Source organism: Synchiropus splendidus, chromosome 6 (assembly GCF_027744825.2).
Source record: "Synchiropus splendidus isolate RoL2022-P1 chromosome 6, RoL_Sspl_1.0, whole genome shotgun sequence".
Taxonomy (NCBI): Eukaryota; Metazoa; Chordata; class Actinopteri; order Syngnathiformes; family Callionymidae; genus Synchiropus; species Synchiropus splendidus.
In genome coordinates this window covers 18236255-18257321 of record NC_071339.1, presented here as the reverse complement: position 1 = coordinate 18257321, position 21067 = coordinate 18236255, and the positions used below count along the sequence as shown (strand labels likewise).

At 47.5% G+C, this 21067-nt stretch overlaps 6 protein-coding genes across 11 annotated transcripts; 3 read left to right on the top strand and 3 right to left on the bottom strand.

Moving 5' to 3' along the window:
- Positions 1–429: 429 nt before the first annotated feature.
- LOC128760150 (E3 ubiquitin-protein ligase RNF182) lies at positions 430–2800 on the top strand. Of its 3 annotated transcripts, none has more exons than XM_053867189.1 (6): positions 430–676; positions 946–1087; positions 1810–1871; positions 1936–2026; positions 2080–2270; positions 2473–2800. In XM_053867189.1, exons 2-6 carry the CDS (start codon positions 967–969, stop codon positions 2674–2676), a joined length of 669 nt encoding a protein of 222 aa, XP_053723164.1. In that variant the 5' UTR covers positions 430–676; positions 946–966; the 3' UTR covers positions 2677–2800. The 3 variants fall into 3 exon arrangements, with proteins under 3 accessions (XP_053723164.1, XP_053723163.1, XP_053723162.1); XM_053867188.1 differs by having other exon boundaries at positions 430–775; positions 2083–2270; XM_053867187.1 differs by having other exon boundaries at positions 430–775.
- On the top strand, positions 484–4481 carry zgc:109913 (regulator of G-protein signaling 9-binding protein; the record flags this gene model as incomplete). The annotated part of the gene is made up of 5 exons (XM_053867913.1): positions 484–654; positions 3231–3378; positions 3853–4050; positions 4124–4263; positions 4323–4481. Coding segments are annotated over 5 exons (816 nt in total), but the record flags the coding sequence as incomplete, so codon positions are not given.
- A 51-nt stretch (positions 4482–4532) lies between these two features.
- ube2c (ubiquitin-conjugating enzyme E2C) lies at positions 4533–5980 on the bottom strand. The gene is made up of 7 exons (XM_053867208.1): positions 5792–5980; positions 5593–5715; positions 5407–5434; positions 5216–5302; positions 4949–5153; positions 4815–4874; positions 4533–4631 (listed from the first exon to the last, which is right to left on the bottom strand). Exons 2-7 carry the CDS (start codon positions 5691–5693, stop codon positions 4594–4596), a joined length of 519 nt encoding a protein of 172 aa, XP_053723183.1. The 5' UTR covers positions 5694–5715; positions 5792–5980; the 3' UTR covers positions 4533–4593.
- A 239-nt stretch (positions 5981–6219) lies between these two features.
- polr2j (RNA polymerase II subunit J) lies at positions 6220–9100 on the top strand. The gene is made up of 3 exons (XM_053867206.1): positions 6220–6452; positions 6526–6634; positions 8942–9100. Exons 1-3 carry the CDS (start codon positions 6310–6312, stop codon positions 9041–9043), a joined length of 354 nt encoding a protein of 117 aa, XP_053723181.1. The 5' UTR covers positions 6220–6309; the 3' UTR covers positions 9044–9100.
- Positions 9101–9108: 8 nt separating this feature from the next.
- On the bottom strand, positions 9109–11975 carry LOC128760146 (deoxynucleotidyltransferase terminal-interacting protein 1). Of its 4 annotated transcripts, none has more exons than XM_053867178.1 (13): positions 11668–11975; positions 11489–11571; positions 11207–11303; positions 11028–11123; positions 10654–10713; positions 10535–10585; positions 10178–10236; positions 10062–10104; positions 9935–9993; positions 9760–9820; positions 9616–9687; positions 9382–9437; positions 9109–9283 (listed from the first exon to the last, which is right to left on the bottom strand). In XM_053867178.1, the coding sequence occupies exons 1-13, from the start codon at positions 11722–11724 to the stop codon at positions 9175–9177; spliced, it is 903 nt and encodes a 300-aa protein (XP_053723153.1). In that variant the 5' UTR covers positions 11725–11975; the 3' UTR covers positions 9109–9174. The 4 variants fall into 4 exon arrangements, with proteins under 4 accessions (XP_053723153.1, XP_053723155.1, XP_053723156.1 ...); XM_053867180.1 differs by having other exon boundaries at positions 11489–11568; XM_053867181.1 differs by having other exon boundaries at positions 11489–11565.
- A 1285-nt stretch (positions 11976–13260) lies between these two features.
- On the bottom strand, positions 13261–20828 carry pcif1 (phosphorylated CTD interacting factor 1). Its single transcript, XM_053867135.1, has 16 exons — positions 20107–20828; positions 19851–20020; positions 17971–18095; positions 17782–17895; positions 17580–17713; positions 16591–16745; positions 16371–16518; positions 16232–16315; positions 16058–16157; positions 15827–15986; positions 15586–15755; positions 15415–15501; positions 15168–15352; positions 15014–15107; positions 14765–14940; positions 13261–14349 (listed from the first exon to the last, which is right to left on the bottom strand). The coding sequence occupies exons 2-16, from the start codon at positions 19963–19965 to the stop codon at positions 14061–14063; spliced, it is 2136 nt and encodes a 711-aa protein (XP_053723110.1). The 5' UTR covers positions 19966–20020; positions 20107–20828; the 3' UTR covers positions 13261–14060.
- Between the last annotated feature and the right edge of the window lie 239 nt (positions 20829–21067).

Below are 21067 nucleotides of genomic sequence, written 5' to 3'. Positions count from 1 at the left end.
ATTTAATTCACCTTTAGCCATCAAAGTTGGTCCCAAAACTGTGGGATTTTACTTCACAAACTTTAAATTCTCACTATGTGAGAGAAACCCTGCGATCAGAATGATGTTGTTTCATCCTGCACTTATGAGAATAGTTTGTTTGATGTTTTAATGGCCAATTCGATTATTTTTGACAATAAGGAATATAGCGAGAATCAAGAAATCCTGAATCAGAGGTCTAGAATTAACAGGCCAGATGAATATTGTGTTCCTAATACATACCACTGGAAGAGGTTGCCTTGGAGACAAGAACCCTAGAAGAGAGCCTCAGTATCACATACTCAACTGGTTCCTTGTCCTGTGTTTGTCCACACATATGACTTCAAATGATGATACATTTGTATCGACGGCTTTCACGAGGGGCGGGAAGAGGAGGGGGCGGGGGTTCGATGGCAGCGGTAGGCGAGAATGCCAACTCTGAAGGTCAGATAATCGAGTGTGTGACAGTGGGAATCCCGTTACCGCAGCGCGCCTGCGGACCGCTCTGGTGACTCACTACAACCGGAAACCATCGGTAACCACCGGACACCATCGTCCTCTGCTCTGCACCGTACCGACGGAGCACGAACGTCCTGCGCTAGACAAGCGATATCCTCTGGTTACCGACGGCAACAAGCATCCTCCCTCCCTCCGGACGGTGAGCGGTTCTGCGCCGAAGATTCGGCTCGGTTGGTTTTATCAGGGATGATCTGTTGATCCTCGACAGTCGGTGCCAGAGATGGACTCCTGCCCACGGGTGGGTGGCAGGACATTGTGACCGAAACTCGATTTTTGGAAGAAAAAAAATCTATTAAATGTCTTAAGATGTTGTGGTCCAGGAGTGAAATCCGGAGTGACTTAAGATGGTGACGTCAGTAAAAGTGATGCGAAGCGCGGGATGATGACAGTGTGTTTGTGTCGGTGCAGGTGGAGAGCAGGCCCAGATCTATGGAGGAGCAGGAGTGTAAAATCTGCTTCAGTCATTTTGACAGAGGCAAGAGGAAAGTGCGAGTTCTGCCTTGTGGTCACCGAGTGTGTGACGAGTGTCTGCAGAGGCTGAGACGCTCAGGTGAGTCCAAACTCTCGGGTGGGAACTCCGACTTCTGGACCTCATTGGACTTTGAACTCGAACATTGATTCACTTGAGCGATAATATATATATATATATATATATATATATATATATATATATATATATATATATATATATATATATTAGGGGTGGGATTCGATTAAAAAAAAATACTTAATTAGAGAATTTGTTATTAATTCATCTCATTTCATCTCAGTTTAATGGTATAAGAATATTAAGCCACATTTTTCAATTTGCATGAATTTATTATATTACTGAATCAAATGATGGACCCACACATACATTTAAACAACTAAATATTGTTTATTTTGCATCAATTTGACAGTAGCACAATAAATCACGATGGTGGCTATATTCAAGTTTTTATATCACCTTATTGAAACTAAAACTCTTTCAATGTCTTAAAAATATTTGTATAACAATTTCAATTTTATAAGTGTTTCAAGTACATTCAGACTAGTGGAAACTCTGCCCATTGTGTAGCGAAAAACCTCCTTGAACAAAAGCAAACAGATGCTTTTGTTTGCTTTTGTTCAGGGATTCCTCCATGTTTGTTGTTGTTGTTATCATCCTAGCTGCCACGTGTCTTGTGCATCAGTGGGATCAGTGGCCCAGGAACTCCTGCACTTATGAAGGTTCCCTGTTGTCTGGAGAGCAAACTATAGTTTGAATTGAACTTTCTTTCATTGGTTGTTTAGGTGACAACATGGTGGTCAGCTGCCCCTTCTGTCGTTCTGAAACTCACATGCCAGAGAGGAAGGTGAGTCCTCACATCTGACCAGCGGGAGACCCTCCATTGATGACCTGCTCTCTGTGACTTTCAGTCATGGGTTGTAGAGGAAGAGCACCATCTGCTGCCTCTTCTTGGGGCCGAGCTCCAAAGAGAGGTGCTACTGAGCCCAAGGAGACTTTCAAGTAAGTCTTAATTTGTCGCCACCGTCGTGGCTTATTCAACATCCTTCTGTCAGCAGGCGGCGATGACCACAGCTCCTCAGATTGTTTGGTACTGACCATCGTGGCACTGCCGGAATCTCCTTCCTGCCAGTCAGTCAATAGGCTCCACCTCTCTGACCCCCTGCCCTGCTTCCTGCCTGCCATGAAGAGCCCCTCCTGGATGCCTCGCACCGTGACCCGCTGCCTGCTGGGGACGCTGTGTCTGGTCAGTTCGCATCGTGGGAAGTGCACCCCAGCTTCATCAATGGAGCAGTCTCCCACAGTCATGTGTCAGTCTTCATCAGTCATCACTGGTTACCCAAACATGTGACCTGTGACCTCTTCACCCCATCAAGAGTCACCATCAGTGCTGCGAGGTCATTGTGCATGCAGGTGCGTTCCTTGTCAGTGTAATGGTCTCTGTGCAGGTGTACTTGTGCTCGCTGCCTCTCGGGATTTACCTGCTGATGGTGGGTCGGCCGGCGATGGGAGTGGCTCTGGTGAGTCTCGTTCCTGCTTCTCTGCTGCTCTTCATCGTCGCCGGTTTCCTCCGGTGTTTACACCAAAGGATGTTGGAGATCCTCGCCGAGCGTCGACACGTTGCTATAACCACCCGCCACACGTTGCCATGACGGCATGGGAACTTGAGATGGGAAAAGTTTTCACCGGACAATTTCATTTTGCAGTTCAGCGATCAATGCTTCGTCCATGGTTTGACATCACTTCCTGTCCATCAGTTACACAATAAAAAAAAAATTGACCAAACGACGAGTCCAAGCGCTTCCTGTTTCAAACCTCCAAGGGAGCTAGCTCCTCCCCAGCCCTGCTCACTCTCTCACCAGGAGGAGGGGTCTGAGGTGGAAGCAGGAGCTTCTCCGCCTGACAGGACATCAGGAAGAGGGGAAGGCAGGAGGTGATCCACAGGTCGAAGTGGTCCACACAAGGAAAATAATGGAGGTGAGTGTGATCTGATCCGAACCATGAAACTTCATCGCATCGCTTGGGCAATCCGAGTATCTTTGTCAATACTTGGATTTAACGAGTCCCTGGAGAGAGGCAACCGTTAACCAAGGCTGCTGCCGTCAAATGTTCCTCACTGCAACACACCTGTGCCCCTCAGATAAGCAAGGACATTGGTGGTTGCGTGCAATGTTCACTGGACGAGTCTTCCACGCGTCACCTGCAGGGAGAGTGCGAACGCGCTCTGGAAGCCCTTGCTGAGGTCACTTCCTGTTTCCAGCAGCTGGCGACATCCCTGGGGAGCTGCGCAGACGGCCACTTCCTCAGGGAAGAGATGGAGGACGCAAGAATTCTCGCACAGCAGCTGTGTGGAGGTGAGGGAGGGCAACTGAGAAGAGTGAGAGCAGGAGGCGAGAAAGAGAAGAGCAGGAGTGAGTAGAGAATTAGAGGAGTACCTGGAGGAGAGAATGGTAAGAACAGGCATACCAGGAGGAAAAAAAGAGGGGAAAATGACAGGAATGGACTGGACAACCATGACAGCTTGAGAAGAGCTGAGCACCACAAAGAGAGAATGAAAAAAGTCAGCTGGGCTACCAGGGGAGGATGGAAGGCGAGATGGAGAAGCTGGAGGTCAAACTAACATGAGTAGGATGAATTGTCTTGATGAGAGAATGAGAAGAACGATGGATGGGAATGGGATAGACTAGGAAGGACCTGGTGGAGAGAATGGGTAGAGAAGGAATACCAGGAGAACATGAGGGAAAGAGCAGTATGGCATACGTTGAAGAGAGACTGTGAAGGGTTGAATGGAGAATCTGAGAGCAAGTGATGACATGAGCTTCCACCAGGTGTGTCTGGCCGTCTCCTGCATGTGATGTCAGAATGCGACTCTGGCCCCCATGAAGACAGACAACTGTGGGAGAGGTTATGGGTTCACTTCCTGTCAGCCTTGGAGAACCTGCTCCTATCACTGAGGAAGACAGGTGATCTGATTGGCCACTTCCCGCTGAGTCAGCGCTCCGACCGACGTTCACTGGTTCAGACAGGTGACTGAAGACTCGCTCCCTACCACTGTGCTCCAACCTGGTGACTTGTAGTGACAAACCCTGCTCCCCTCAGGATGCACGGACGGTGTGGTGGGTTTGGTGCTGCGGTCAGGTGCCATCCAGACACCCTCGACCAGGGCAGACCTGCCAAACCTGGACCTGACTAGTCACATGGCGGCGCTGGAGGAGCTGCTAGCAGACATGCAACGGAGGGTGAGAGGGCAACTTCGGCCCATCTTCTCAGTGGGTCTTCTGACCCGGTCTATCTTTAGGTGCCTGTGCCGTTCTGGTCCATCGAGGCCTCGCAGTTGGCTTGGTCCGAGGCCCAGGGGGACACAGTGGACCACGAGGACACGCTGGAAGACCTCATGGAAGTGGAGGTGGTCAACTCCCCAACATGCTGCCCACGGCCCTGCTGTGGACTCCACTGAGCATGTGACCAAAATAATCTATTCCAACCAGCCCAGCGAGTCATGTGATCAGATTAAAACACTTTATTGACAAACACTTAAATATGATACAAGACAAAAGTAAGATGGCATTTCATTTCTGGTGAGACGACAGCAGGCGGGCTCTGTAGGCTGAGAGGGACATTCAGGTCAGTGGACGTGTGCGGCTCATGTTTCATTTGAACCTCAGATTATCTAGCAGGTTCATGTGATACTGGGTTGACTATGGTTGTAAACACAAACCATGATATATTGTATAAACGAAGTGACGAAGAGCTATCACTAGTCATGTGACATGAGAAAGACAGTCCTCACCTTCCTGGTTTGCCCAAAGCTCTGCAGCAGTCGTGTTCAGAGGAGATTCATTGTTTGGTTCTGATGAGACAAGCAGAGGTAGGAGGACGGACGGACGGACAGACAGACAGACAGACTCATGCAGCAGAAGTTACCTGCGAGCAGACTTTGTATCGAGAGCAGGATGGAGCGCACGTCGTAGAGTGCTGACCACTTCTCCTTCAGGATGTCCAGGCATATGTGTCCACTCTCGTTGACGTTAGGATGAAAGCACGGAGAGAGGAAGTGGACTCGCGGCGCCTGGTACGGGTAACCAGGGGGAAACTCCAGAGACAGTTTGTACTGCAGATCCTCATACACCTGACACACGCAGAGAAGTAAGAAACATTGTCGCTCCCCTGAGGGTGAGATGTAGCGCTTACCGTTCCTGGGGCACCATGGATGGTTCCGATCCACTTGAAGAGGTTATCAGACTCGGGAAACGCAGAGATGCCCTTGTCTCCTGCCATCTGACCGCAACACACACGTTACCTCCACAAACCCGAAACTGTACGTCCATACCGTTAGACCTTCACACGCACAGAGTGACGTCATCAAAATAGTCAGAACTCACCATAAGAGTCATGAGCTCCTGCTGCAGCCTGTAAACACAAACAGAATGCGAACAATGACGTCAAAATGTCGACCGGTTCTGAAATCGTCGAGCATATAAATCCCCCAATTGGTACGCAAAAAGATCTGGTGAACGGTTGCGGATTACCGAACACTCGAAAACACGATGACTCGGGATCATCCTTACCGTTTCGTGACAGAACCACGGGCAGAACTCACGCCGCTCTCGCTCCCCTTGAGAGCAGCAGTGGAGGCCCCGGCAGCTGGATCCAGATTCTGAGACGCCATGTTGTGTTCCCGGTGCTGAGGGCTGAGACGCAGAGCAAAGACCGGTTAGGACGCGTTCGAACAGCTATCGGTGACCACACGCCGTCGACAACATTCACCTCGAAGTCACCACTAAGACGTGCGGGGCTGTTCCGACCGCGGCCTCTCTGTCGCTGTTTCGTCCCGGGTGGCGGCAGCCTCGACGTCGCCTGTGTTCTGTTCCGTTCTCGGTTCAAACGAGTCCGCTTCCAGTTTAAACACTCGCCTCGGAGCCGACTGACCAATCAGAGCCCACTGTTTATATACAAACCTGCGTGGTGGCCAATGAGAAGCGCGCCTGCGCACAAACACACTCGCAATGGCGTCACGAGTGTAGAGAAACGGAAAATTTAACTTCTATATTTTCAGTTGGAATCACGAAAGACGAAGTTGGGTGATATAATATGTTGAAATGTATTTTATTCGGGATTTGGACATTGACGTTTTCCAAAGCGAAATGCGTGTTACGTCATCCAAAACACAAGTGTCTCCGCCCAGTGTTCACTCCGCAGCTTGGACACAGGAGGGCAGCACAGCGTCGTTTTGTTGGTGTCACATCGACGAAGAAGAAGCGCTTCTGGTTAGTTCCGCGGCCAACATGAACGCACCACCGGCCTTCGAGTCATTCCTTCTGTTTGAAGGAGAGAAGAAAATTCGTATTCAGAAGGACACAAAGGTGCCCAACTCGTGTCTCTTCACCCTCAACAAAGAAGACCATACGCTGGGAAACATAATTCGAGCGTGAGTACAATCAATGGGCTAACCATGCTAACCGTGGCGATGCTTGCTAACGTTCCTTGTTTACGAATGTCAGTCAGCTGCTGAAAGATCCACAGGTCCTGTTCGCTGGTTATAAGGTTCCTCATCCACTGGAACACAAGATCGTCATCAGAGTGCAGACCACACCAGACTACAGCCCCCAGGTACATGCGGCTCCACTGTAAACAATGGGCGACGCACCGCGTTTTGAACTCGCAGGTTGTTTCGTTCGTAGCCTGGAATCTATCACACAGTACATGTGCACTCGTCGTTCACTCGGTGACTTAATATAACTGGTTTCAGTCAAGGGTGTGTGATCGCACTGAGCAGACAATGTGAAGTCAGTTCTCTGTCAGGGATTAAGGATTTTTAAAAAATGAATTAAAAGAAGCTGCAAGGCATCAATAAGGACTTACTTAAACTGTACTTGCTGTACAATAAATCCAGATTTCTGCATTAAAATAGTCCATGGATATGAAGTCAGACCTCTGTCAACAAGCAAGGAATAATCATTACTAAACTATAAAAAACAAAAAAAACAGTTAAACCCTGCCTGTCACTATGTTACTCCGGCGGAGTCACGAGTTACACCTGACTTGAGAATTTGCGCAACAGATTTCAGGTGCCGCTCGCTGGACCGCAGTAGCAGACAGCTGGGTTATCACTTGGCATTTTGTGGAAAAATTGAAAAACTAAGCAGTAAAGGCATTTTCGGTAGAGTAGGGCATGACATTACTTTTCCTTTGCGATTACATATTGTGATATCAACAGGAACTAACAGTAATTCTCACCAATTCATTAGGATTGTCTCAAACAAGTGGACAAATTGGCAAAGTAGATAAAAATGATGACAATTAAACATGGAAAAATTGAAGACGAAATTCTGTCGACCCACCCCCCCCATTCTTCAAGTGCTGAGAAAAATCTGGCAACACAATCCTCCACTTCAGTGGTGGCAGCAACAGCTCCCTGGCTCTTTTTGGAGAGCGAGAATTTAAGTGTTCAACCAAACTATCTAGAGCCTTCTGTTTACATTAGGGATGCTCCCATGAAGGGTTTTTGCTGGCGATCACATGGATTGACAATGAATTTGTAATCAAAATGATGATACCTTCATGACATGAAAACGTGAATCATTATATCATTTTAATTGCGACGCATTTTATTATACCTCTTCAAGAAGGCAAAAAATAGGAAAATAACCTTGCAGAATGCAGCAACTATTCTGTCAAAAGGATAACGTCTAATTCGATGTGAGACGTCGCAGTTTGATGAGTCTCTTGAGACTGTGCTATGTCCGTGAAATATTTGCTTATAAATATTGTAGCAGTATTGTACCAGGACTCCGAGACAGAGAGCACTGCATTGACGAAAGTTTCCACTCTGGACTGTACCTGACTCCAGAAAACCCTCCGTTCTGTTAAGTGCTGGCGCTTTAAATGGCTTGTTTCATTTGAAGGCGCTTCCCTGCTCAGCATTTTCCTGTGGATGACCTGCAGGATGCAAACTTTACATGACAGACTGAAAGAAACTCCACAGCAGACATGCTGCTGCTGAGTCAGCAGCGAGTTGGGAGGAACGGATGCATCACAGCGGGGCATCATCAGAGTGTCGACTGTCACACGTGACAGGTAGTGATCGGCATTCACCAATCACACTGAAATCGGCCCATTGATCGGAGCATCCCTAGTTGACATTATCGACCTATTAAATAATGGGACATTGTGTTGTGCTCTTCATATTATTATTATCATTTGAAAAGCAAAGTATGAAACACATAAATATTTTATTATCTCAACATTAACTTTCTTCTTAACCACATTGGATAGTTGGTATTATTTGGTATTTGGTCAAGAATTTTACATTTTCTTTGGCCGCAAATTTTACATTTGGTGCATCTCCAGAAAAAAAAAACAGTAATCGGGTTACCATGGAGAGTGATGGCAGATTGAGTTCCCTTTAAGCAACTCTGGATTCCCAATAATAATAAATATTAGGAAAAGGCACTGGCTACCTTCATCATGGCCACTTCCACGTCGACCCCCTCAGGCTGCAGCTTCATGACCCCGTCTGACTCCCACTTGGGATCCTGCAGTGACTCATTGCGTTATACTCTTCGACTGAGATCATAACGTGGCAAACTCTGACTCAACCTTCCATCTGCCAAGACTCTTAAAACTTTGATGTCTTCATGTTAAAGGGGACAGGAAGGTTCGGGATGGCGGACTTCTGGTGATGACATCATCACTTCAAATTACTGATGGAATCGCTTAAAATACTTTCTGTCGTCAGTGCCTCAAATGACAACCTCTGTGATGCAGCAGACGACATCTTACTTTCTTTTCAGGACATGCAAGACAGTGGATTTAGAAAGGAAATGTTCAGTTCAGCAGACAGGCCTTGCTGTGCTGACGTGCGTTGGTGTTGGTGTGTGTCAGACAGGAAGACCTCACTGTGCAAATGTGTTGCAGGAAGCGTTCACGAACGCCATCACAGATCTGATCAGTGAGCTTTCTCTTCTGGAGGAACGGTTCAGAGTCGCCATCAAGGAGAAGCAGGAAGGACTGGAGTGACCCCTCACCGCCATGATATATTTTGCTTGTAAATAAAGTTGTGGTTTTCTCTGTTGAGTTTTCTTCATCTTTTTATTGAAAACATCAATATTCTGAATACAACATGATTTGTCAGAAAAGGGGGCGGGGTCTCAAAGGTCAGAGTCTCTCTGAGCCTCCATGGCTCGCTGCATCTTCTCCACCATCCAGGGAGGAACGGAGAACGGCTTCAGCTCATCCATCCTGAGCTCCGGACACTCCCTGTATACAGACCCATGCATGACAGTGGTGAGTGATCCCACCTCCATGCAAGCTATCATCATCATCATATCATGTGTGACCAAAACAATCTTGCTGACCTGTACTCATCGCTGTGAGCCAGATCCTGGATGTCTTCCTCGATCAGCAGATATGCCTGAGGAGAAACACTGTGTGTCAAAATACAGATTTAACAAAGTGATAATGTCTCAGAGTTGTATAATAAATACACACTCTCGCCCATGTTCGTGTGCAAGCACTATTCAGGCAAGGATAAAGTTCTAACCCAAGAGAAAAAGAGACAAACTAATCACAACAGACTGTGAATGTCTTACCATCTTTCCTCCTGTCGCTCTCATGTGGTGTCGCTCTGCCAGCCACTGCTTGTCCTTAGCATCCGCAGCGTACTAAAACATGCAAACACAGTTACAACCTTTGTGTAAACAAGTATTGAAAAATGACCACTGGGCGTTTGCTACCTTAAACAAGTCAGCATGCTTGATGTAGATGCGACCTCTGGTCCCGCCCATCCCCAGGGCCCTTGATGATGACATCACAACACTGAACATCTTGTTGCTATACACACTTCTTCGGGTGAGTGAACGGAGGCGGACATGCACACTGACGTTGGTGTGTGTGTGTGTGTGCTCTTACTTATTTGCTCTTGAGCCCAGAACAAATGTGCTGTTCTCATTCAATCTGGACGGGTCCCACTGCAACACAAGGACACAGTAGATGAGTATTGACCCCCAGAAACTGAGAGCTTTGTGTCTGGTCTGACCTTTGGCCCTTCTCTCTTCACGACCTCTGCTTTTGCCTTCACCCTGATGATGAACAAGCACACTTAAAATTTGTCCTCACAGCAGTAGCACATACACGATCGCGTCGAGAACTCACTGACTGGAGAAGGTCACCTGACGATCCGAGACCACAGCAGCACCAACTCTGATTTTCCTCTGAAGAACAAGACGGTTAACCTTATCAGACAGTGTGTGTGTGCGCTTGTAGAACTAGCCTCGTGGGGAAAAACACTTCCATGTGAGGACATTCATCATTTTGCCTGTCCGAATAAGGTTAAACCTCAATCTGAGGATTTAAACTTCAAAATAACTGGGTCATAATAATTAGGTTTCTGTTCAGTTCAGAGTCCTGGTTCAGGTTAGCCATTTGTTTTGGATGGTTAGGTTTAGGGGGAGAGGCTGGGGAAAGGGTTATGGCAATGAGAGGTCGAAACACACGCATTTGTGTGTGTACCTTCTTGATGAGGGGACTGTCTCTGAAGTCCTCATCTGCTGCCTTGGCCCTCTGCAGAACAATACAGACTCCAGTTACAACCAGGAAAACACAGTGAAAAATCCCAAAAGAACAGAAACCTTGGGGGCGACCTCCGGACCCATCTTCCTTCCGTCAGTCTCCGGAAACATGTGTTTGGCCTAAAATGACAGAGTGATGCAAAGGTGAGGTCCATCAGGTGTAAGTGGTTCAAGCTCATGTAGGAAGTGCAGATGCATTCAACTGTACAGCTCAAACACCTCCCTGGTCCTGTGCAGACCTTGTGTGGATCAGTCTGACACCCCTCCTCTTTAGTCACCAGTAGTCACCCCCCCCCACCACCACCTGCCATTCTCACAGCAGTTAAGTGAAGTCAAAGACATCAGAGGCACCACTGGAGGTGTGGCTTAATGGGAGAGTTTCAACAAAGTGGGATGGACTATGAATTTGCAGGATGGGCAAGAAGTGGACTCACGTTCTCCAAAAGGCTCCTGGCTGTCTCATTAATCAGCTGGTCCGTCTGAACTTCTTTCACGTTCTCCTTCACGTTGTCCGCGGCCCTTTGAAGAAGCTGCTCCACCATGACACAGACAAGCAGAAGTCACCAAGACTGGAGGGAAAAACACCCCGACAGATGGACATCACGCTGCAGACCTTCTGGTACTTCGTGAACACGGCTGTGATGTCCTTGTTGAAACTGGACTGAAGCACTGCTCTGAACAGATCCATGGACACCTGAGGATCCGTGTAACTACATCAACAAACACACACACACACACACACACACACACACACACACACACACACACACACACACACACACACACACACACACACACACACACACACACACACACACACACACACACACACACACACACACACGGTTAAAAGAATCAGGGCCTATAACGCCTGTTTGGACGGACAAGCGCTCACTTGACTGTCATGTGTGATCGACGGCCTCTTCTGTGAATCTGTCTGTGCTTGATCATCAGGTTCCACGGCTGGTGCTGCTGCTGCTGTCACACACACACACACACACACACACACACACACACACACACTTCTATAACAACAACTCTCATCTGCCCCATCCTTACATGCCGGGTGTTTACCTGTATGACGTCAGGTAGGATGCAGTCCTGCCCCCCTTCGCTGCGCTGAGCTCCCATCCCGACCACAGAAGCTGCTCGTGAAGCACCAGAGAGAGAAGAGAAAACGACGGACAGAAGCCAATAACCACAGATGGATCAGATGTCGAACATCCGCTGGCGCAAATGGTTTGATCGACACGGCGTTCAGATAAGTCCGTGTCGAGGGAGCTCAGTTTAGAAACCAACAAAGACCAGACCACGGCTTCCTCTTCCGCCACAGCTGGTGCTTCTTCTTCTTCTACTCTGACTGCAGCAGGTTGTGCTGCCCCCTGAAGGAGAAATGTGTAACCGCATAGCGTCATACGTTTTGTGCTGCAAACTGCAATATTCTTCCAATAGCAATAGCAGAGACAGAGTTATATATATATATATATATATATATATATATATATATATATATATATATATATATATATATATATATATATATATATATATATATATATATATATATATATATATATATATATATGTGTGTGTGTGTGTATATATGAAGTTATATAGTACTAATAGGAATATTATCAATGTGTCTCACGTCCCCTGAATATTCACAATACCTTTGGACCCTGATGGACGCTTTTCCTGGAATCTATAGAGCAAATATATTGGTAAAATATTAATAATATAAATATTAAATGTGATATAGTAACATACATGTCTGTGACAGATGTGTCTCATATCCCCTGAATATTCACAATACCTTTGGAACCTGATGGACACTTTTCCTGGAAGCTATTGAAGAAAATCTACGAAGACCAGACATTTGTTGACCGTCCCTAACCGACTGTGTTTCGCAGCGTTAGCGCTACTTGTCAGATATACAGTCCGCGATCAGTGAGCGCTACTCGGGGAGGCAACGGCGGTCAGTGGTGTTAGTCCTGGAGCTGATGTCTGTCGAATATCCAAAGTCCAACCAACTTCACCGCGGTGTATTACCGATACCACAACGCCTTGTCAGTGCCTCAAAACCGTGGCGTTTTACATCTTGCTTGAAAATCTGGCCCCCGCAAACAGCAGGACTCTTTATGGAACAGGAAGATCTTGGAAGCACGGACATCTCACTTGCCAACTACGGTCTTGAATTTCAAGTTTTACAAGTCACCAGTTTCAGTGGTCACTGGAAGTTTTTTCGATTGTTCTGGAAGAAGCGCTTAGGAAATAGTCAATTAAGTGTGACCCTTTCTTGTTTCTGTCCCATGTTTTCCCACAATTTCAGGTCAGATGCTTTCATCTGTCCAAAACGTGAACACCATTTTTTTTTTTTCCTCTGAGCATCTTTGCTGGAACCCCAAAGATTTTTCACCTCCATAGTCTTGAGTGTTCAACTGGAGAGGTTTATGCCTGATGGACATATCAGTAAAAATGTCTGACCTTCGTTCTTCAACTCTACAAGATATAGTGATGTAGCTATAGTGATATACGAACTTCAGAGCCCGGCTGAAGTGCAGGTGATGTGCACTTCAGCCACCTGACTCTTGAGGGAAGCTTGTGACAACGGTGGTTCCAGTGAGACTCATCATGATGCAGAGCACGTCCACAAACACAAGTCATCGTTCTGTGTTCTGCCATCAAGGACGCCACTTTGTTGTGTGTTCCAAATTAAACGACATGTCCAGAAAAGATAATTAGGCCAGAATCTCATCTTTAATGTGGAGAGTAACAAAATAATAATTTAGTGACATGTTGAATATATTTATTGATTTACACAATTTGTTTATTTACATAGGAAACCAACCTTCAGCTGATCGTTTTACCTTTTGTTTGTTTTCTTTTTACATTAAAACCCAGCGGTTCACAGGGAGTCCAAGTTCGGCTCGGCACACAGCTGTCAAACTTCAGCTCAAAGCTAACATGGTTATGCACAGAGCTAACGCAGCTACAGTGACGAGGGTCGCGCGAATCCTCAGGCTGACTGCCAGAAGCGCAACTCGAGACTCATGCTGAAGTCCAGCTGGTTGCCATGACAACACGACGACAATATTCTGTAAAGCAGGAACATTTCTGTCAATTCTGATTTTTTTTCCATCTAAATATAAAAAGAACCCAACCACTGGCCAATCAGACCGCCAGCAGCACTGCAGTGGCTGTGCTCTGATTGGCCAGAGTTCACTACAATAGCTGCCTTTGAACCAATCACATGGTCGCGTGCAAGGACACGTCTGAGGTCTGTGATGACATCGCAGCGATGTCATGGACATGCCGGCCTCTCCTCTATAGTCTCTGCCGACGCCACCACGCTGACCATTATCAGTGCAGATCGGAGTAAGAAAGAAGGAGGCTGTGCGCCCTGCTGGCAGTAGTGAGGAGTCCCAATGTCTCCCACTTCCGACGTGACGTTGTCTGGTCTTGTCCCACTACACAACAGCCATCTTCTCCTGCAGACTGCTGCTGTTGTTGTTGTTGTTATCATGGTTACCTGTTGACATCACACCACTCGGCGTTCTGTCAGGGGCCCGGGGGGCCGAGTCTGCTGAGGGGGCGGAGCCGGGGGAGGTCATAGAGGAGGGCCGGGGTGAGGGGAGGCGGTATGCTGCCAACAGCTCTGACACACGCTCTGGTGATGGAGTCCATTTGGCGAAGCCGGCGTCGTTCTGAAGGAAGAGAACTGCGGTTCCGTGGACAGCCCGGTACGACATTTCCTCCCTGAAAGAAACGTAATGCATCAGCGATGTAGGAAAAGATAACAAAACCAGTCATGTGGTTCATGCTCATGCTCCCAACACCTGGACAACTGAATGCATCATGCTTTTGACCAAGGGAACTCTAGAACCTTGGTCTGAAGATGGACATTGTGGTGTGGAGGGCCAGAACTAATCCAACTATCGTAGCATGCACATGCTACAGCACACCTAAGAGTAGCTTGAAGATCGGCTCCATAGTTTTGACGGGGTTAGAAGTGAAACTCTGGAAGACTTGCAGGGTCAATGACCTGGAGAATGATTTCATGGTGCACAGGAGAAGCTTTCAAAAAGAGCTTCAGGCGAGACTTCGGAGTGGTGACTTCAGGATGAGAAAACTTCCCCACAGAGATTACCGTACCAACAGAACAGAGTAGTACCTTTTGCAGATATGTTGGCTTCCTGATCGGTACTCGTGCTCGTACGCCGGGACTTTCAGTTGGTGACGAAGGAAGCGGCTCTCTTCCATGCGGGTTAGTGCTGGTGTGACCGGGTCACGCCACTCGGGGACAAAAACAATGAAGGACAGCGGCTCGGTGGACCGGTCCAGCAGGTCCTGAAATACAAAGAGCAGGGGTCCTTTAGAGACGCCAGGCAAGTCGGTTTCTTCGTGGTTCTAGTGGACAAACCTCAAAGTGTGTCACCATGGCCAGCATCAGCTCTTCGCAAAAAGGTGGATTGGCCTCGAAGCTTCCGCTGACAGGGCTGAAGGACAGGAAGGTTCTGCGAAGGAGGCAGACGGTCAGGTCCAAGCAAGCCCTGCAGACATGTGCACCAACTCACCCTCTGGACCCGAAGAAGCCGTCTGTGTCAGGGAAGGCGGAGCAAAACTGTTTAAAGTAGCAGTTCAGCGGCGAAGCGAAACACTCGAAGGAAACGCCAAACTGTCGGTTAAGGGCCTCAAAAACAGGCACGGGTAGTGCCCCCTGCAGGCCCAGGCCTTCGTTAGCGCCACTGCCAAACATCACCTGCACGGAAGTAAACAAATAACTGGTGAAAAAGAACCAATCGAACACAGACTTGAGCTCACCTGGTAGCGTTTCAGGAGACACCAGATCCTTGTGAGGAACTTCTCAAAGCGCGAGTCATCGATGCAGCTGTACCTGTAGAGCAGCTCCTGATGGGGCCCACCAGAGAACATCAGTTCAGGGTGTGATCATTATGCGAATAAGAGATGCATCAGGTTGGAACGGAGTCATACCAGCTTACTGAAGTGACCCCGGTTGACCTTCACCATTTCCCCTTTGAATCGCAGACATGCCACGTCGTTCTCGAAGTGAAGCTCAACCCGCGGCAGGGGAGGCGATGCCTGAGCTAGACGCACTGGGTAGCAGTAAACTAGTCTCGTCTGTGAGGGTGAGCCCCCGGAGTCTGGACACACAACGTGATGACACTTGTGTCGAGGTGGCAGAAGACCTGTTAAGTGTGCAGGCGGCACGTACCTGTGGTGGCGTCTGGCAGTAGGCTCAGGTGAGCTTGTCTCAGACGCCGGCTGTACTCTGCAGACAGCTGGTAGATCTTTGAGCAGATCCCCTCCACAGAGTCTTTGGCTACAGCAGCTACATGAGGACCACACTGCTGTCTAAGGTGCTCCAGCCGGTCCTGAGGAAACACGGTCCATTCGTTCATGTCATCCAGCCCATTACCTGCGCCACAGTTGGGTTCAAATTTACCATGTAGTCCTCTTTGCTGGCAGAGTGGTCTCGCCGTAGCCAATTCATCGTGTCTTCAGCGTTCCACTTCACCACCTTCCTGCTCTCCGGACTTGCATTTCTAGAATCACAAAGGCAACGGTGTTAAGAGTTGCTGGTTTAGTTAACAGTCAGTGGGTCACGGTGTCTGGGCACCTGGAGTCGATCATCTTCTTGGCAGCTTCTGCATACTTGAACAGCAGCTTCCGTGCTTCTTCTTTATATTTGATTCGTGACAACCTGCAGCAGAAAGCGGGTCAGATCCGGCCGGATTTGAAGACTTGGCGAGCCTCACCTGATAGGGATGTCATTCATGACTTCTCTAAACATGGATGGGGAGATGATTGGCTCACAGTCGCTCGGCAACAAGGGGTCCAGGCCTTTGTCGATGACTTTCCTCTCCAGCAGCCAGCGGTTGAAGGACTCCCGCGGCGGGTCGATACCTGGACGACACAGAGCAGCTCATCAAAGGTCATGTCCCAACGCGCCACTGGTTATGAGAGAGTGGACATTACCTTCCCTCTGGTGGCACAGCTCCTGGTAGTGCTGTCTCAGTTTGGTGACAAGTTGGGCACGCTGCAACTCTATCTCAGGGTGGGGGGGCAGGTGGGTGGCTGGAGGGTGTTCTCTGATGACAGCATTGGTCTGGATGTCCAGGTCCCAGTAGATCCTGAAGAAACAACGCAGCTCACAGTCAGTATCAGAAAGAGGCCACACCTGGCCCGTCACAACTACTTACTTCCACCTGAAGCTTAGTAAAACCTGTTTCTGATAAATGAATGATACAACCTGTCCTGGGGTGAGTGAAGTTGTTCTTCCTTTGTAATTGACAATGCTCCAGATCCCGCGGAGAAAGAAATCACAGGTTTGAATCCTAGTGCCCAAGGTGGGCCCTTCATGAAAGCCCTTGGCACAACTTGCTGATCCACTGCTTCAGAGAGAAGTGTTGACTGGAACTCTTCAAGATAAACACCCTCCACGCTCGCGATTGAATCACCGCCTGATCGTTTTTCCAGCGGAATTCGTGTGGAGTCACTTTCCCAGGTTCTTCCTGCCACTTAACTACTGAGTAGACTCCATCAGTCAGGAACATAAATAGTTTGTGACATAATAATCCCCATAAACTCTTCACCTCATGGAAACTTGGCAGAGCCAGACAGATTGGGACAAGGTAGGGCTTGGAAGCCCAGTTCTTCCCGGCAAGGATATATGTCAGAATTCGGGAGGCGCACTAAAGCAACATGTAGTCTGAACACGTGCAGGAGAGACAGCCAAATGGTGCATGACGTGATGTCAACAGTAGGCTGTGCTTCATGAACAATTACTTGCAAAATAGCTAGAATCTGATTTCAATGAAACTTTTCAGAAAACAAACCACAGCGCATCAGGCCCATCAACACCAAATAAGTTTTCTGAATCTGATTTTCCTGCTTTGTGAAAGAGTCCACAGACGGGGGACCAGGAACCAGATCAAGACGGAAGATAGACGGACTCAGATACTCACACTGATGGTTTGTATGGGGCCGGGGTGGCAGCCTGGTTGACGGCATTAGCTTGTGCGACTTGTTTCTCATCCTGGGCAGAACTCCAGGGTTTGACACCCGGGGTGTTTGGAGAGATGGGTGTGGTGGGTTCCACCTGGAACAACATGGGACTCAGACTCCAAGAAACCAGTTAGGGGTCAAATCTCCATCCTCCTTTCTAACCTTCGCCCGTTTGACGGTGTTGGACTCTTGATCCTCTGAAATCCTCCTCTTTCTCAGACCACTGTTACCATCGCTGCCATCAGAGGTGGCCGCGTTCAGTCCCAGAGGGTCCGACTACCAAGGTGCAAACACATCATGTATTCAGGGATCATCCACCAGAACGAGTCCTTTCAGTGTGAGAACACTCACAATGACGTCATGCTGACCCAACACTGGCACCTCCCACAGACTCTGATTGGTGAACTTGTTGAAGTAATATGGACGGTTCTCCCTCCGAGACCAACACTTGGACCAGCCCGCCTGCACCAGCTCGTCTGCAGAACACAAAAAACAAAAACACATTCAAGGTCTTTAAAAGTGACACGCACAGATGGAAATTCAAAACATAAATAAGTTAATATCACCAATGAACAATGAATGTTTTGTGGATTCAGAGTATGGTAGATATTCCTCCCAAAAGATCCTTCTTTTCTCCTTTTGAACTTTGTGAAGGTCTTCATGTCATGTCATGTCTGGTTGTGGTTGGCCACTCTTACAAGGAGGGCAGCCACGTGTGGCTTAAAAATAAAATTAAGTTCAAAAGATTCACACAAATATTCCAATTCACTGAAAACCTATTTGATGCAGACTGTTGTTCAAATAATTTGTGTGGCGAATGGCAATATCATCCATTTCAGTGATGCACAACAAAAAAACAAACTGCTTCGGCAACAACTCACACTTCCTTAAAATAAACTTTCCCTGCATCTGGGTGTCCAGCCTTTAACATCTATTACAAAAAAAGATAAATTACCAACAAGGACTGAGTTGACAAACTCTAAATTAATGGAGTCAAGTCCAATATGGACTGAAAATTGTCAAGACTTTCACACAACCCATTACGCAATCATTAATCAACTAATAACAATAATTTTAATACAGTTATTTTCTGTGTTACCTTGCCACATGATTACAGGTGTGCAATGTGTATAACAACTTTAACCAATGAGTACCACAGAAAGAATGATTAAAATAGCTCATGAACTGTCTGTGTAATACATCTTTGTGGACACCGTGGGCACATTCATTCATGCATCACGTCAAAGTAATATGGTCACAAGTCTGAAACATTCCTCTGCTAATAACTAAAATACAGGACTGAAATCTGTCCCATTGTGGTTATCGTTTTCGAAGACCGAGCACCACAGGAGGTCCTTTCTTCCCGTGGCAATAAAAACATACAATTCCTCCCTGAAACAATATAATGAAGGGTTTTTTTGGCACATTTTCTGTTCTTGAACTGCATCTGTTGCACATTGTTTTCTAAGCTCTTTTGTATCACTTTTTACATTATTTCTTTTTAATTTATTGTGATATGTTGTGTACAGAGCATGTTACAAACACAACTTCCCTTGGGATTAATAAAGCTTTTCTGATTCTGATTCTGATGTAGTTCAGTTTAATGTTCGTCCATTCATTTCAGAAAAAGACACTGCAGAACCCAGTGGTGATCTCCCACCAGATCAGCTCATCCTAGCCGGTCAAACACTTCCTACAAACAATATCTCCATTCAGGATTGAGCTTTTTCACTCCAGAATGAGGGTCTTGTACAAACCCAATGTAACAATCTTTTATTCAGTGAGCATTATTTTATTTAATGCTTCGTTTAGCATTTAATTTAATAATCATTTAATATAATGTTAAATATAATCAAATTGATGCTTTAAACTAGGTCGACTCCACTAAAAAGAAGAGATGCACGTCAATAAAAAAAAGACTGACAGACATTAATGAGAGTTCCTTAGATTACAAACACATTTAAAGTGTGACATGCATGTCGGACTCCTGTGCAGCATCTGGAAAGATGGGTGAGCAGGGAAACAGCTGTGCACCACGGCTGGCTGCTGACATAGAGCCTCCTAACAAGTCTGACTTGGAATCAGAAATTGGGAAAGTCTCAAAGAGCGGTCACCTGGGTGGTTTCAGACTCACCTTTTTTTTTAAACGGAATAATAATTTAGAATAGGAAGAACTTTTGAAACCAGAAGAACCTTGGGACCAACACGTCATGCAGAGCAGCATTCTGTACCTGGCAGATCAGGTGGCTTGGAAGGCAGAGCATGGGGTGGTCCTTGTGAGGAGGTGGGAGAAGAGAGCATTGTGGACGCATCCCCCTTTAATGAACCCTGGTCATCACTGGACATCTTAACTGCAGGTCAGAAGGTCATTGAACCGCCTTCACAGGAAGAAGAGTGGCACCTTTACGAAAAAAAAAAATCCTCAAATGAATATTCAACTGAAGGCCTGTTCATTTACAAACGCAATTGCAGTTATGTTGTACACACATGTGATCGAAGCTCCATCTGTTTACATGAGTCCGGGTCATGTTTAGAAGCGCGTGCATACGTCTCCCTGCGAGATACGCTTCGCTGCGCTCTCAGCTGTTCGACAGTGGCTCAACTCTACGGTCGGGAATTGGGACCGTCACAACACCGATTAGTGCCGGGACAGACCACTGCTAGTGGTCGGCAGACTCGTGATTTGGCGTGATAACTAATGGATGATCGACATCACTAGAGACCGTGCACCAGAATGCGATCTAATCATGATTTCTGGGTCGTTTTCAGACCAAAAACATTGAAGAGCGCCATGGTTACACGCATGCGCACGGCCTCGCCTGCACACAAACAGGGGGGAGGGGAAGACAACAAAGGCTGCGGCGGCAGCCGAGGTCTCCCAGACTCGGCGCGTCCTCTGGTTCGACAACAACGCAGCTCGCCCCGACCCTCTAGTCTCCCCACTTTACCGGCACGGTGTTCAGAAAGTCCCGACCTGAGACGCATGAAGAACACGGATAGCTTTTCGTGTTCACGGCCATTTTAGTGGCTACAGCTGGGCAGTTTAGGCGCCACCATAGAGACAAGATGGCGAACACGCCCCTGACACAGCTGCGCTCTCTGCAACTGTCTCGGCTCTTTTATCGGACGACAGCGTGCGCCAACCGGAGCCCGGAACCTACAGTCACGACTCGGTCCGACTGCACTGGTCCGTCAGTATGTCTGTTCTAACCCATTTCTTACCTTTACTGGTTCAGACGCGGAAAGTCGCGGTCCTTTCCGCGGGCTTCGGCTGCTTCGCTCCGCCCCCTCCCGCCTGCTCAGACATCTTTACAGGGACCAGCGGACTGCAACTGCGCAAGCGCGACAATGACCTACTTCCTGTTGTGATGTCCATAGATTGTCCGCCATGATGAGAAGGTCTGGTCTCAGCAGCCAACTTAAATAAAAACAACCAACTAATCGACTC